This window comes from Saccopteryx bilineata, chromosome 1, assembly GCF_036850765.1.
Source record: "Saccopteryx bilineata isolate mSacBil1 chromosome 1, mSacBil1_pri_phased_curated, whole genome shotgun sequence".
Lineage (NCBI taxonomy): Eukaryota > Metazoa > Chordata > Mammalia > Chiroptera > Emballonuridae > Saccopteryx > Saccopteryx bilineata.
Window position 1 is genome coordinate 141,914,093 of NC_089490.1, and position 16,841 is coordinate 141,930,933.

A 16,841-nucleotide genomic window follows, 5' to 3' on the forward strand; every position below is an offset into this window, starting at 1 on the left:
CCTCTGCACTAACTGCTGACCAAAACGCTCTGGTGAAACAGGGACTGCTGGGCACACTGGCTATCACCTGGGTGGGTGTACTAATCTGCTGGGGACACCATAACAAAATACCACAGACGGGGCAGCTTCAACAACAGATACTTATTTTCTCACAGTTCTGGAAACTAGAAATTCCGGAGGCTGGTTTCTCCTGAGGCCTCTTGGCTCACAGAGAGCCCCTTTCCATAGTGTCCTCACAGGGTTGTCTCTCTGTGTGTACATCCTTGGGTTTATGTATCCAAATTTCCTCAGGACACCAGTCAGACTGGATTACGGGTCACGCTAAAGACCTTATTTTACCTGAATTACCTCTGTAAAAACCCTAACTCCAAATATAGTCACATTCTAACATACTGAAGGTTAGGACTTCCATGTAAGAATTTGGGGTGGGGTGAAGAGATAGAATTCAGCCCATAACAGCAGGTGTAAAAGCAACTCAAGAAAGTCTAAGCTGAGGAAAACAGAGACACTAGACATCTAGATCAGTCACAATTCTAAATGCCATTTCTCCCTGGCAGTGGAATTAACTCTAAGACATTCTGGGGACACTCTTGCTGGTTAGCCATGCAGTGGAAGAGGTAGAAGAAGCAGTCTTGGGGGAAGGGTTTGCTTCAGAGGCAGCTGTGCACTCACCAAAGTTCCCCACTACTCTGAGGGGGCATTTTCAAGCACCAAACCATACGCCCATTCCAACCCCCTGGAGTAAGTTACTGTGACATGACTGAGAACTATCCCTAGAGACCATGACTCTACAAAATGGGCCAGAGTGTAATGGTGCAGCAGCTAAAGCAGACAGTCTGGTGTTTCTTTAATAAGTTAAACATAGTTACATGTGACCCAGTAATCCCACTCCCATTTATCATTCCAAAAGAACTGAAAGCAGGTATTCAAACAAATCCTTGAATATGCATATTCAAAGTGGCACTAGTCAAAATCACCAATAGGTGGAAACAACCCAACTGTCCATCAGCTGATGAAGGAACAAAATGTGGTCCATCCACTCACTGGAATATTATTCAGCCATTAAAAAGGAAGTCCCGGGTTTGATTCCCGGCCAGGGTACACAGGAGAAGTGCCCATCTGCTTCTCCACTCTTCCCCATCTCCTTTCTCTCTTTCTCTCTCTTCCCCTCCCGCAGCCAAGGCTCCCCTGGAGCAAAGTTGGCCCGGGTGCTGAGGATGGCTCCATGGCCTCTACCTCAGGGGCTAGAATGGCTCCAGTTGCAGTGGAGCAAGGCCCCAGATGGGCAGAGCATTGCCCCTAGTTGGCATACCGGGTGGATCCTGGTCAGGCGCATGCGGGAGTCTGTCTCTCTGCCTCCCCACTTCTCTCATCAGAAAAAAATTTAAAATAAAAATAAATAATTAAAAATAAAAAAGGAATGATGCTCTGATTCATGGAAGCTCTAATACAACATGAATGAACCTTGAAAACTCCATGATGAGTGAAGCAGCCAGACACAAAAGGTTATATAGTGTATGATCCCATTTACATGAAATGTCTCAAACAGGCAAATCTAGAGACAGAAAAGCAGATTAGTGGTTGCATAGGGAGAATTGGGAGGCACAGTATCATTTTGGGGTGACAGAAATGTTCAGGAATTGGTGGCAGTTGCACAATATTTTAAATATACCAAAAACCACTGGGCACTTCAAAATGGTTACAATGATGAATTTTGTTCTGTAAATATTGCCACAATTAAAAAAAATTTTTTAAATCTAATCTTTGGAAAATGTAAAAACCACTAGCCATACAAAAACAAGCTGGCTTTGGCCCATGGGTCAGTTTGCCATTTCCTGGTCTGAACCTTCTAGAACAACCCAGTCCTTTTTCAGCCTGCCCTGGCAAAGTTAGAAGTGCCTCCTAGACACGAGCCACTCCTCACGGCCAACTAGTCTATCTGAGCATCCGTACACAGCCCTGCCTAGATATCACCGGGGAACAAATTTTTTTTTTTTTTCATTTTCTGTTGCGTGAGGTTTTAGAACTGTTTCTATATATTTCTATATCGCTGATTCCAAATATGAAATCCATTTTTTGGTGCATGCTCTAGTTTTTATGCAATTTTAATTTCTTTTTGTTACAGTTAATGGCATGCACTGGTTTTTAAATTGGAGTTTAAGTGCAACGACTCTTGGATTGAACATAACCACAAGGCAATTAATGTTTTACAAACATCACTTTTACATAATTGTAGTTGTTTTTAAATGTAAAAAATTATTATCTGATAAAAACACCCTCTTATTTAGTTTTAAGATTGAATCATGGCTTCTTCGAGTAGGCGTAAATGTAAGAATAGTCCGACACCTTCTGTTATATATGTGGCTGTTACACACTTCAACGTCAAAAGTGCAATATTTCATCATTTGTGACACGTGCATATATTGCCTATTTTCAAGTTCCCCTTGGCGATCAAGACAAGAATTGGACTCCTCATATTGTGTGTCATAATTGTGAGGAAATGCTTCGTGACTGGACAAAAGGAAAATGCAAAGGAATGCCTTTTGGTATTCCCATGGTTTGGCATGAACCTAAGGACCACAGCAGTGACTGTTAATTCTGTCTGATCCATACAAAGGGCATCAGTAAGAAAAAAAGGCATATGATTGCATATCCTAATATTCCTTCAGCAATATGACCTATCCCACACTCTGAGACACTCCTGGTTCCAGTTTTCAATGGTTTTATTTCTTCTAAGGACGAAGAAAGTGAACATGGTGATCAAGTGTATTTTGGTAAATGCATGAGAAAATGGTTATAGAATCTGAAGGGTCTTCTTCTGATGCCAAGCAGTCATTAACCCCTCAGCAGTTTAGCCAACCCAAATTGAATGACTTAGTAAGGATGACATAAAAATTGTCCTCGACTTTCTGAAGTATGAGGAGCATAACTGGATCATTTGTGTGGATCTTAAAATGGTAAATTTCCTGATAAGACAACAGAGAGGTTTCACGAAGTATCCTTGCTTTCTGTGTTTGTGGGACAGCCGAGCTCGGGAGAAACACTGGACACAGAAGGAGTGACTGAAACGTGAAACTCTGGAAGTAGGGATGCAAAATATTGTGAATAAACCTGTAGTTAATCAAGACAGGATCATTTCCGCCCCCGCTTCACATCAAACTTGGCTTAATGAAGCAGTTTGTTCAGGCTTTGAATAGAGAAAGTGAATGCTTTCAACATATTATTTCTGCTTTTCCTGCCTTGTCTTTCAAGAAGATAAAAGCAGGTGTATTTGATGGACCTCAGATTCAAACCCTCATACGTGATGAAGAATTTGCCAGGAAGATGGATAAGGAGGAGAAAGCAGCATGGCAGTCTTTTGTGGCAGTTACAAAGAACTTCCTTGGCAAGAAAAAAGCAGAAAACTATGAACTTCTGGTTCAAAGGATGCTGTTGGCTTTCCGCGACACTGGATGTAACATGAGCTAAAGTTAAGATTCACTTCCTAAACAGTCACCTTGATAAGTTTCCCGAAAATCTTGGAGCTGTTAGTGATGAGCAGGGAGAGCACTTTCATCAAGATCTGAAGATGATGGAAGAGCATTATCAGGAGTGATGGGACACTAATATGATGAGCAGACTACTGCTGGAGCATCAAACGAGATTGTCCTCAACAAGTACACAAACGGAAGAGCTACAAACGCAAATTTTTGCCTGAATAGAATTTAAATAAGTTTTGTGCAAATTTTATGATTGTTTTAATACGTTCTATTTTGAAATTGTAGACAAATTCTGATGCAATCATATCTTTTAGTGTATTAGTGTATTTACTGCATTATATAAATTATTATATTTTCACAAAGATGATGCCCAAGAAGACATTCTACTTCATTATGTTAAATTAAATGTTGAAAATTTTACAATAAGATGAAAACCTAAAATCTTGAATTGCAAAAAAAACTGTAGCTTACAGAGAAAAACTAATGTCAGATTTGAAATCAACACACTCAAATTAGGCAAGAACAAGTGTTTTTGTGGATGCAGCAAAAATTTTGTTCCCCAGACTCTGTTCAAATATATGTTAAATAAAATGTATTTAACAGATGCTCAGCAAACAGAGCAGCAGCACCCTACTCTTCCCTGGCCTTGCTCATCTCAGCAGGGGCCTCAACCTTTTCCCAGAGGCTCAGGCATCCAGGATCATCCTGGACTTTTCTCTTTCACTGATATACACCCCTGGTCCACATCACCATCCACTGTCTGGATCACAATGGACCCCGCCTTGGCCTCACAGAACTTCTCTGCCCCTCACTCCACAGGTGGCACAGTCAAACTGGCTTTTCCAGAACTCTCCAACTTCCCACACTCCCGGCTCTCTATCCCACCATCTACCCTTCGTGTCCCAACCCCAACAGCTTCTTAGCTATTTCTCAAGCACATCCCCTCATTTCTACCTCAGGCCTTTACCCCCACCACCAGGATGACCCCTCTCCCCCACCCCAGACACAGGCATGGCTCCAGTTGCCTTCCTCAGGCCCTAAACCTGCCATCTTTTGCTTACAGTGCTGAATTCCCTCACGTTATTTCATATCTGTCTATCTTTATCTCATGAGTTCCCGCAACTGTGCGAGAACCCCAGCCCCAGGGCCTGATGCAGGAGATGGTCTACACTCACTCTGTGGGTGACTCAGGCACAGAGATAACCTACCAGGGACTGAATAAATTTTCAATGACCCTTCCCAGAGTAGACAGTAGGCCTTCTTTTGAATACAAGGGGGCCACTTATCTTATAAGCTGTACCTAAACGTTTATCTTTTGACTCTGTTCAAGCTGGCTATTGTCCCAGCCAAACATAAAAAAGTCAGCTCCCAGATGGCAGGGTCTGCCCTCAAGTGGACCCACTGACATCTAGCATCTCACTCTGCCAATATGTGCCCAAGGGGGTAAACAGCCATAACCAAGACAGACAAGGGTCTTTCCTGATCTGGAGGAGTCCCAGTTTTCCAGGAAAGGCAAATTAGCAAGAAACAGTGGATTTAAAACTTTTTCCCTGACTTTGCTATTTTGAAATATACAAAAAGGTGTGATGTGAAAATGACTTGGAGGTGGGAATGGGGGACTCTCCACAGAGATAACAACTGAAGCCAAGATGACCACATCCAAAATGGCACCGACTCAGGAGGCTGAGGTCTCAACAAGGGGACGTTCTTTCCACCATGGCCCCCTGGCCCTCCTTTGGCCATGCTTCCCTCGTCATGGTACATGTCTGTCAGCCTTCCCTTTTAGACTAGTGCTCTCAGCTGGGATGCTTCTGCCCCACAAACACCTGGCAATGTCTGGAGACATCTTTAAGCTGCCATACTGGAGGAGGGAGTGCTACTGTTATCACGTGGGTGAAGAAGAGATGCTGTTCCATGCCTTATGGTGCACAGGACAGCCCATGAGAAAATCCTCCAGCCCCAACGGTCTTGGTGCCAAGTCTGAGAAACCCTGCATAAAGGGCTCCACAAATGCTAGGATACCTTTATTTCTCTTCCTCGGCATCTTAGAGCTATTCCTTCCTTGTCTATAGTTGACAGGATTCATGATGAGGTGAGAAATTAAAAGAACAAAGCTGTACTTCAAAACAGTGAAGCTGGAAAAACCAATTCAAAAGAAAAAAATCACAAGGGCAGGGGATGTATGGGGAGCCCTGTAAAGAGCTCCAGCTATTGGAGCATCAAAGGACTCCAGGAAGCCAGGAAGGCATCTCATTAGTGCCTGACATTGAGGACTTTTGAGAAAGGAGGTTGAACACCCTGCTGGTCCTTAGCATTGACTGAGGCTGAGTGGGCTGGTGTGTTCCTAAATGCACCTCTCCAGCTGCAAGAGCAGGCACTGGATGTGCCTTCTTGCACTACAGCAAGACTATATAAGCCCTGTTAAGTAGCTGTTAACTGAGTATCTTTCTTCAAGTTAATGGACCTTTGTCACCTAAGCCAGCCAGGGGAGACAAGACTGGTCTGGTCTGTTATCTCTAGAAAAGCCCACTGTAGAGTATTCATTATAGCAGGGGCCTGTGGCTATCCCCAGAGCAGAATGAGAAAGGCCATGTCCCCACAGGGAGCAGATCTTAGATTCTGCTCTTTCTCAGAAAGTGATGGCAATGACATCCCAAGTTTATAGGGCACTTCAGAAACACAAAGTGCTCCATGCAAGCTGTTGCCAATGAGCTTGGTTTCCTCCCCTGGCCGTGATGTTTCAAAGATTAATCCTGCCAATGCTTTAATGTCTGGAGGCATGAGCTCCACATCTGGATCCTAGAACTCTATTCGCAAGTATGAAATAGAAGTTCTTTGGAATTCAGCAGCCCCAGGCTTCCAAGTTGCCTTTTATTTTTTATTTATTTTTTTTTTTTTCTTTTTCATTTTTCTGAAGCTGGAAACGGGGAAAGACAGTCAGACAGACTCCCACATGCACCCGACCGGGATCCACCCGGCACGCCCACCAGGGGCGACGCTCTGCCCACCAGGGGGCGATGCTCTGCCCATCCTGGGTGTCGCCATGTTGCGACCAGAGCCACTCTAGCGCCTGGGGCAGAGGCCACAGAGCCATCCCCAGCGCCCGGGCCTTCTTTGCTCCAATGGAGCCTCGGCTGCGGGAGGGGAAGAGAGAGACAGAGAGGAAAGCGCGGCAGAGGGGTGGAGAAGCAAATGGGCGCTTCTCCTGTGTGCCCTGGCCGGGAATCGAACCCGGGTCCTCCGCACGCTAGGCCGACGCTCTACCGCTGAGCCAACCGGCCAGGGCCCAAGTTGCCTTTTAAAATTGAGATGTGGATGCTGGCTGACTGGCTCAGTGGCAGAGTGTCAGCCCAGCGTGAGGATGTCCCAGGTTCAACTGCTGATCAGGGCACACAGGAGAAGCAACTATCTGCTTCTCCACTCCTCCCCCTCTCCTTCTCTCTCTTCCCCTTCTGCAGCCATGGCTCAGATAGTTCAAGCAAGATGGTCCCAGGTGCTGAGGATAGGTCCATGGCTTCACCTCAGGTGCTAAAAATAGCTCAGTTGCCAAGCAATGGAGTAACATCCCCAGGTGGGCAGAATATGGCCCAGTAAGGGGCTTGCTGGGTGGATCCCGGTTGGGAGCATGCAGGAGTCTGTCCCTCTGCTTCCCTAACTCTCACTTAATAATAACAAAAAGTGAGATGTATACTTCAGCTTTAATAAGACAATACCCTGAAAGTAGGGCTTGCCTTGCATAGGCCTCTCACCTTCCTACTTCCAAATCTGACACCTTCATTTGATAGGACACTCCTTCATCAGAGAATAAACCTGCAAAATGCTTCCTGCAATAGATTTTTTCCTTCCCCACTAAAACCCCTGGGGCAGAGATGGAGGAGGTTGAAAGAGTGGGTTCACTTAACCAGTGAGCAAAGATGACCCAGTGGTTCTCATCAGGGGTGATTTTACTCCCAGGAGACACCTGGCAATGCTTGGTGTTATTTTTGTCTCCACTGGGTGAGAGCCACTGGCTAGAGTCAGGGACACTACTAAACACCTCCCAATACTCTGGACACCCCCCGTTTCCCAAAGCAAAACACTATACCTTAAATGGAAACAGGGCTGAGGTGGAAAAAAACTATAACAACCTTATAAAAGTAAAGCTCAAATAGGCCTTTGGACTGTAGAGAGAGAAGTCAGCAAGCTGTCACCAAAAGAGAAGAGACCAAAGCCACAAGCCTGAGCTGGGCCAGTGACCCTGCAGGCAATTATAAAAATGGCCATTCACACCACATCCCAACTGCTTCGTTTTGTAGGTGGCACCAAGGGTGATCCAAGCAACCACATGCCCAAGTATAAATGCGGCCTGCCTAGTGCACTCACAGGGAAGGCCTCAGGCTGAGACCTTGGCCCCCGAGGATGCAGTTATTTTGAATGGACATAAAACTGTTAGGAGAATGCCTCCCTGATTGATATGCACAAACATCCATTCCTGATTTAAACCCTCCAAACGGATCAATTTGGGAAGCAGCGGCTACCTGTATAGGTGTTTTGATCTATTTTAACTTTTGCCAGGAACAATTAGCACATCTACAAAAAGACTGGATTGATACTGGGTTTTCAGCAATAGACAAGACATACTGAAAATCGTGTGGGCCGTGTTAAGGCCAAGGTTACTCAAACCCTGTACAGCAGCATACCTGGCTGAACAGAGGTGACTGTATGTTTAACTTGCCATTCTTGGGAATGTCGATTCTGTACCCAAGGGGAAGGAAAGCGTTGAATCCAACAATGAGGTCAGGATGTTCATGGAAGAGCTGTGAGACTCGTCGGATGACTCCAGGAGTATCGATACTAGAATAAAGAACATGAATGTGCAAAAGCATCTAGGCGTAGAAATGAAAAGTGAAATCTACTCCAGCCTCCCATGACAGCGCCATGTAGCTAGCTTCTCACTGACAATGAAGTGCCCGAAAATGTGACTGGGGTAATTCTGCTGACAGTGATCTACTTCCACAGAAGCCAGCCTTGAGCTCCCTGTGCCCCTGGTGAGAAGAGAATAGTCACACGGCACAGCTTCCCAAGGCACTCCAAGCACATGTACTCAGTGCTGAAAATGTCAGGAGAGCAACTGTAAGTTCAGGGGTCTCAAACTCAACTCAGCATGTGGGCCGCAGAGCAAGACCATAGCCGTTTGGCGGGCCGCACTAGGTCTACAAAAGGCAACTGTTATGCAACACTTTTCTCACTGCAGTTGAAAACAAAAAAAAAATCAGTACAACAAGCACAATCGTACATGCAGTTTACTCAGTGTCACAAAACGACCAGAAACTGTAGTTCGCATCACAACTGCTGTTAACTAAGCTAATATCTAGCTAGGATGCTAGAGAAATGAAAAATACAAGTAGGCCCCTAGGCTTACTTAATTTTATCCAAAATATTTTGAACTTCGTGGATTAGTCTGCGGGCCGCACAAAATTGTTCGGCAGGCCGCATGCAGCCCGCGGGCCGCGAGTTTGAGACCCCTGTGTAAGCTGCAGGATGCCAAAGGCTTCTAAATGATGGGCTGAGATAAATTCCCTCATTTTATATAAATTAGGAATCAACTCTGACACAGGAGTCGATCCCAGCAACTGATCACAATGCATAAATACCAAAGGCCCTACAAATATGGGAATTGCTTAAGAATTCAAGGGGAGGGCCCTGGCCGGTTGGCTCAGCGGTAGAGTGTCGGCCTGGCGTGCGGGGGACCCGGGTTCGATTCCCGGCCAGGGCACACAGGAGAAGCGCCCATTTGCTTCTCCACCCCCCCCTCCTTCCTCTCTATCTCTCTCTTCCCCTCCCGCAGCCAAGGCTCCATTGGAGCAAAGATGACCCAGGCGCTGGGGATGGCTCCTTGGCCTCTGCCCCAGGCGCTAGAGTGGCTCTGGTTGCGGCAGAGCGACGCCCGGGGAGGGACAGAGCATCGCCCCCTGGTGGGCAGAGCTTCGCCCCTGGTGGGCACATGTGGGAGTCTGTCTCTCCCCGTTTCCAGCTTCAGAAAAATACAAAAAAAAAAAAAAGAATTCAAGGGGAGGAATGGGGTCTCTCTCATGACTGTAGTCAGGGACAAGGCCTTAGAATTGCACTTGTAGAAGGAAACCAGGCCAACCTGTTATATTTCCTCAGAGGGAGAAGCAGCATGGTGGGGATGTGAGAGTCTAGAACTAAGAGTAGAGGACCCAAGTTCTAGTCCTGACTCGGTCCCCTAAACCACATTAAGCCACCTATCACAGAAAGGCATGATTGTGAGGTCCCCTATGGATTGCTAATCCTCAATTCTGTGCCTACACAAACACCTAATGTGTTTTATATGCCTTCTAAAATGCCAGGTCCCTAAGCATTTTATGTGGGTAACTTCCTAGCAGGCCTAGCTAGGGTGAGGTGAATGAGGGCAGTGAGGCACTCACCTTGGGGACAAGACATAAGGGAGAGAGGGGTGCCAAAACATTCAACAATCAAGATAACATTTTAATGCAGTGCTTTGAAAAATAATTTTTAAAAGTCTTTAATGGAAAAAATTCATATAATAGTCAACATTCTGAAGAAAGACTCTTGGCTTGTCAGACTAGCCTCTCTCACCTCATCCCCGCATCTGCCCTCCTTCCAGGAATCCCCATAAACACTTCCACAAGGGGGACGCTACATTCGCTTTTTCAGACGGAGGAACTGAAGCTCCCAGAGATTCGACGGCCTGGGCAAGGTCATCCAGCTGGGGGGCTCCCACCTCGCTCAGCCCGAAGACGGCCCCCCGGAAGGAGAGGAGCCCCACGGTACCTTTGGCTTTTGAACTCCTTCATAATCTCCAGGAAGCCGTTGTAAGTGGCAGGATCGCTGCCGAAGCGGATTTTCACCTGGTCCAGGTAGGTGAGGGCGTCCTCCACCTGAGGGGCAGGGGAGAGGGAGGATCTCGATGGGCCGGGGTCACCGGTCAACGGAGGGAACTGGGGTAGGGGGTCTCTGGCGGGGATGGGGAAGGGCCGGTCTCCGACAGGGCCGAGGTGAGAGGTGCGAGATCGGAGGTCGGGGGTCTGAGGTCGGGCCGCACGGAGGAGAGTCTGAGGTGGGGCCAGGCGGGGCCCGGGTTGGGGGCGCAGAACTGTGGGGATCGGATGACACGGTCCCCGAAGGAGGGCTGGGGCGCCACTCACGTGCACCGGCAGCTTCTCGTGGCCCCCGGAGCCCGAGCGACCCCACCGGGGGCCGCTCATCCCCCGGCCCGCGAAGCCTCCGCCACCGCCACCGCCACCGCCGATGCCAGCGTGCGCCATGTTGGAAGTCCAGGCGCCGTCTGCCCCGCCCCCGCCCGCAGGTAGGACGCGCATGCGCCGGCTCCGCCCTGGGGGCGTGGCCTGGTGATGTCTGCGACAGTGATCCTCCTTGAGGGCCTTGTAGTTTATCTCTCACGCTGAAACTGGAATACTGAGTACTGTAATACCTTTTATAGTACAGAGATGGATAAACCAATCCCTGCCGCCTTATTGCCCTACTTAGCAAGCAAGTTCAGAATGGTTTTAACATTTTGTAAAAATTGGAATAAATCCAAAAGAGAAGACTATTGGTGACACGTGAAAATTCTGAAATTAAAATTACGTGTCTGACGTGCAGCCCCATGTTCATCGCAGCATTGTTCATGGTGGCCAAGACATGGAAGCAACCAAAAAGCCCTTCAATAGATGATTGGATAAAGAAGATGTGGTACCTATACTATGGAATACTACTCAGCCATAAGAAATGATGACATAGGATCATTTACAACAACATGGATGGACCTTGATAACATTATACTGAGTGAAATAAGTAAATCAGAAAAAAACTAAGAACTATATGATTCCATACATAGGTGGGACACAAAAATGAGACTCAGGGACATGGGACAAGAGTGTGGTGGTTACCAGGGGGAGGAGAAGGGAGGGGGAGGGAGTAGAGGGAGGGGTGGGGGGAGGAGAGGGGCACAAAGAAAACCAGATAGAAGGTAATGGAAGACAATTTGACTTTGGATGATGGGTATACAACATAATCAAATGTCAAAATAACCTGGAGATGTTTTCTCTGAATCTATGTACCCTAATTAATCAATATCACCCCATTAAAAATAATAAAATAATTTCGGTGTCTGTAAAATAAAGTTTTATTGAAACATCCATACTTTCCATCATCTCTGGCTGCTTTTGTGCTACAACAGCAGGGTGAGTAGATGAAATCCTGAGGTCTGCAGAGCCTGATGTATTAACTAAAAAAGATGTTGGCTTTCCAGGGTTGTTGTGACTTTTAACATAGTCCGTCTCCTCCTACTTTCACTTTCCTAGTCTTGATCCCATCGTTTCCCCCCTGGACCAGTTCAGGAGACACTTAACCATTTTTTCCAGCCCTGGTGCTATCAAGAACTGGAATCATTCCGCAGCTGCTTCCAAACCAACAAAACCTTCCTGTTTTTTGTGAGTTGAAATTTAAGCATCTACATGCAGCATTGAAGGCAATCAGAATCTGGCCCTTACAAACCTTTTCTTGCAGAATTTTACACCAGCCCCTCTATCTGTGCAGAACCTCCTGCCAATGCCTGTCCAGTGTGGCTGCTTCATGGTCCCATGCATTGGACCATACCATTTTTCTTGCTAGAAGCTCTGTTCTATCTCTTCGTTACACAGAAAACACCTATGCATCATTCAAAGCACAGCACAACCCAAATGGCCCCTCCTCTGCCCTTCCACAGTCCCTTCTACATCATCTTTTTTTTTTTTTTATGGGAGACAGAGACAGAAAGATGGAGAGAGGGACAGATAAGGACAGACAGACAGAAAGGGAGGGGGATGAAAGCATCAATTCTTTGTTTTGGCACCTTAGTTTTTCATTGATTGCTTTCTCATATGTGCCATCACCAGGGGCTACAGGCAAGCCAGTGACCTCTTGCTCAAACCAATGACCTTGGGCTTCAAGACAGCGACCTTTGGGCTTAAGGCAGCAACATTGGGGTCATGTTTATGATCCCACTTTCAAGCCAGCGACTTCGCACTCAAGCTGGTGAGCCCGCGCTCAAGCCAGTGACCTCAAGGTTTCAAACCTGGGTCCTCAGCATCCCAGGCTGATGCTTTATCCATTGGTCTATCTGCAGGCGGTAACCTGCACCACTGCCTGGTCAGGCTATACATCATCTTTTCGTGCTTCATCACAAATTCCTGACACAGAGCCACATCAGTGAGCATTTATCAAATGAATGAACATACTTTCAATGACCAAATAACATTTCTTTCTATATGTGAAGAGGTACGGGAAAGCTAAGAATACACTGGCAATGAATGCATCATTTACCAGGCACTATGTGAGGTGTCAGGAATAGAATAGTGAACAAAACTGGCAAGGCTTTTACTCCCCTAGAGCTTTTAGTTTTTCAAGAAGGATAGGAATCAAATAATCACACACACACAAATGAAATGTTTCAACTATTACAGATACTCCAAAGAGAAGGTACAAATGTGACCATTACTATCTTCCAGTTACTATGGCTGTGTAACAAACCACCCCAAGAGTTAAAGACTTAGAATGACAACATTTATTTTGTTCTCCAATATGCAATTTTGGCTTGGCAGAAATGGCTCATCCACAGCCCCTGGGTGTCAGATGGGTAGCTGGGAGGCTGGAGCTGGAATCCTCTAACAGTTTCTCATTCACCTGTTCTGCTGCTGTAGGCTGAGACCTGCATTGGGGCTGCTGCCAGGAACACCTACATGTTACCTCTGCATGTAGCCAGAGCTCTCACACATGGCAGCTGGGTTCCAAGAACAGTCCTTCTATGAGACAAGTGACTGAGCCAGGTGGAAGCCATATATCGCTTTTTCTGATCCAGCCTCTCAAGTCACACAGAATAATTTCCATTGCAGTTTTTTTCATAGTGCCCATGACAAAGTCCCTCCCAAAGTCAAGAAAAGGGCACACAGATTCCAGAAGCTGGGGAGTGGCCAGGGTCTGGAATAGCATGGGGGACAGAAAATATTGCCATGACCATTTGGGGAAAATATCCTCTGCCACCGTGGGGACTTAACCCAGTCTAGTAGGGGATGAAGAAGGCTTCCCAGAGGAAGTGGCATGCTAGCTGAGTTCTGAAGGATGTATAGGCATTTAGGAGGAAGGTTAGGGGAACAGCTGTGCAAAGGGCCTGCAATGGGAAGGAATTTGACACATTTAAACTAAAAAAGAAAAAGAAAAATACTAGCATTTGGGGACTGCAGGATAACTGTGGAGAAGCCAGAGAGAGCAGACTAGTTATCCTGATGAGATGAGTTAAGAATTTTGGTCTTGGCATTTCACGCTGGTAGAAATTGCGCATAGATTTTACTCAAGGAGGTACCTGGGCAGCTTTAAATTTGGAAGCGAATTTCTCTGACTGTTCCGCAGGGAAGTGATTGGAGGGATCCAGGGGTGAGTGCAGGAAGGCTGTTTCATACTTCAGGCAAAGGACAGTGGTGAGTTAGGATGGGAATGGTGAAGGTAGAGAGGAGGGATGGAAGGGAGCAATATTTAGAAGTAAAACAGAGAGGATAAGGTACTGGGTGGAAGTTGGTGTGAGGACAAATGAAGCAATGAGGATTCATGACTTCCAGCCTAGAAAAGAATTCTGCAGTTTCGTTGCATTCCTGTTAGAACAGCAGCGAAGGCAGATTGAGGCCACCAGATGTCTGGACAGTCCTTTTCACACCTATGCCATCTGGCAATCTATTAGTCATTGTCCTGGAGAACCAACAGCATGTGTAGGTTTCTGACACACCAACAGAGTTCTCTCACACAACACTCCCTGTCTCCAAGGAGTGTGATTCTATTCAAAATTTAAACATCACTTTTAGTTTTTCATTCTTTTTATAGATCTCATAAGGTCAGAGGAAGCCCTCACTCATTTGGAGAACAGGCAAACCTCAGGCCAATTCCACCCTAAGGGTGTGTGTGTGTGTTTGTGCATGCATACATCCATCAGAACTCAGCTAGAATGTCACCTCCTCTAAGAAGCCTTCCTCAATCCCTGCTACACTAGGGTTAGTGCCCTGGGCAGCAGGAGGCATATTTCCATAATGGTCACAGCAATATTTCCTGTCCCCACTGCTGTTCCAGAACCTATATGTGAATGTTTATGTATATGTGTCAACATGTGGACAATGATCCACATACATCTTGTCATTTTTATTTTTATAAAGCATAAAACATTTGACCCTGGCTAGCTGGCTCAGTGGTAGAGTGTCAGCCCAACATGTGGATGTCCCAGGCTCGATTTCCAGTCAGGGCACACAGAAATGACCATCTTCTTCTCCACCACTCCCCTTCCTCCTTCTCTCTCTTCCTCTCTCTCTCTCTCTCTCTCTCTCTCTCCCTCCCTCCCTCCCCTCTCACAGCCATGGCTCAATTGGTTTGAGTGCATTGGCCTGGGAGCTGAGGGAGGCTCTGTAGAACCTCTGCCTCAGGTTCCAAAGATAGCTCGGTCTCAGCATGGCCCCAGGTGGACAGAGCATCGGCCTCAGATGGGGGTTGCCGGATGGATCCCGGTCAGGGCTCATGTCGGAATCTATCTCCCTCCCTCTCACTTGGAAAAAGAAGAAAAAAAGAAAGCATAAAATGTTTGTAAGCTAAATCTTTTTTCTTTACTATTGTCATCTACGCCAATTAAGTTGAAAATATTAGAGTTGACAGTTTAGATAGAGTAGCTTTGGAACACAAATTTCTATACCATTTGTCAAATGTAACATTAAGGTAAGATTCTTAAGTAGGTCTTTTGTTGGACAGTATTTTGGCAAGGTTAAGAAGAGAAGATCAAAAGATTCTGTTTTAATCTAGGTCTTCCCAGGTGGCAAACTTTATGACCAAAATCTCTAAAGTCCAGAATCATGTGTTGTGGCAGAATTTCAAAATGGACACTGAGATTCTCAGTCCTGGTGTGTGTGCACTGTCTAATCTCCCATCCTGAAGTTTGGGTAGGACCTGGGAGTATAATACATGCCATTCCTGCAATTAGGTTAGACTACATGGCAAAAGTGAAGAGATTTTGCAGGTGTATTTACAGTCCCAAATGAGTTGATGGTGAGTTCATCGGAAGGAATATTATTCTGGGTGGGTCTGACCTAATCAGGGAACCCTTTAAAAGACAGTCTAGAGGTCAGAGTCTTTAAGCAGCAAACAGATGTAATCTTGCTGGCCTTGAAGGAGGAACCTGCTTTGTTATGAACTGCCTAGAAAGAGAGGTAGCCTCTAGGAGCTGAGGTCCCATGTCTTACAGCTACAAAAAGCTCAAGCCTGCCAACAACCTGAATGAGTGTGGAAGAGAGCTCTGGCTTCTCAATGATTTCCCAGTCCAGCTGACATCTTGTGGAGACCTGTACAGAGAAATCAGCCATGATGTGCCTGGATTCCTGACCACAGAAACTGTGAGATAATAAATGGTTGTTATTTTCAGTTGCCAAATTTGTGGTAATTGGTTACACAGCTATAGGTAACTAATATACCTATGAGGTAGCCTTGTCAAAATGTTTACCCCTGGCCCTGGCCGGTTGGCTCAGCGGTAGTGTCAGCCTGGTGTGTGGAAGTCCCAGATTCGATTCCCAGTCAGGGCACACAGGAGAAGCGACCATCTGCTTCTCCACCCCTCCCCCTTCTCTCTCTCTCTTTCTCTCTCTTTTCTCCTCCCACAGCCATGGCTCAAATGGTTCAATCAAGTTGGCCCCAGGCACTGAGTATGGCTCCAGGGCCTCACTTCAGGCACTGAAATAGCTTCGTTGCCGAGCAATGAAGCAGGAGCCCCAGATGGGCAGAGCATCCCCCTATAGGGGGATTGCCTGGTGGATCCCAGTCAGGATGCATGCGGGAGTCTGTCTCTCTGCCTCCCTGACTCTCACTTAACATTAAAAAAAAGTTTACCCTGTGATAATGATAAGTTGTCACCAATATACCACTCTGGTGTGGGATGTTGATGATGGGGGAAATTATGCATTTGTGGGGGTGGGGCATATAGGAAATCTCTGTACCTTCCAATCAATTTTGCTGTGAATCTAAAACTGCTCTAAAATATAAAGTCTATTTTAAAAATGTTTACCCTGAATCTAATCAAGCCTTAAGTCCAAGCTTGACATACTTTTCTGAAAAGGGCCAAAGGCAGTGGTGGAATTCAGCTGGTTTGCACTGATACGGCAGAACCGGTACCTAATTTTTTGTTGAGTTCGGCGAACCAGTTATTAAAATGGCACTTGTAATCAGGGTTCTCTTTAAGGTGGGCGCCTGGGTAGCCACCCAATGTGGAAATCACAAATTACACTCCTTACTCATTTTTAACATTCATCTGTGCAACAGTGTATTCTAAGCACCCATAGT

At 46.2% G+C, this 16,841-nt stretch overlaps 1 protein-coding gene across 1 annotated transcript in view; it reads right to left on the reverse strand.

Annotated features, from left to right (window-relative positions):
• The window catches only part of SIN3B (SIN3 transcription regulator family member B), a 44,628-nt gene extending 33,852 nt beyond the window's left edge, over window positions 1–10,776 (reverse strand). The window contains exons 1-3 of the mRNA XM_066270705.1: window positions 10,649–10,776; window positions 10,275–10,381; window positions 8,159–8,312 (exon numbers count right to left, since the gene is read on the reverse strand). Coding sequence (XP_066126802.1) covers window positions 8,159–8,312; window positions 10,275–10,381; window positions 10,649–10,768 — 381 coding nt within the window. The 5' untranslated portion in view covers window positions 10,769–10,776. The remainder of the gene's footprint in view (window positions 1–8,158; window positions 8,313–10,274; window positions 10,382–10,648) is intronic.
• Window positions 10,777–16,841: the final 6,065 nt, after the last annotated feature.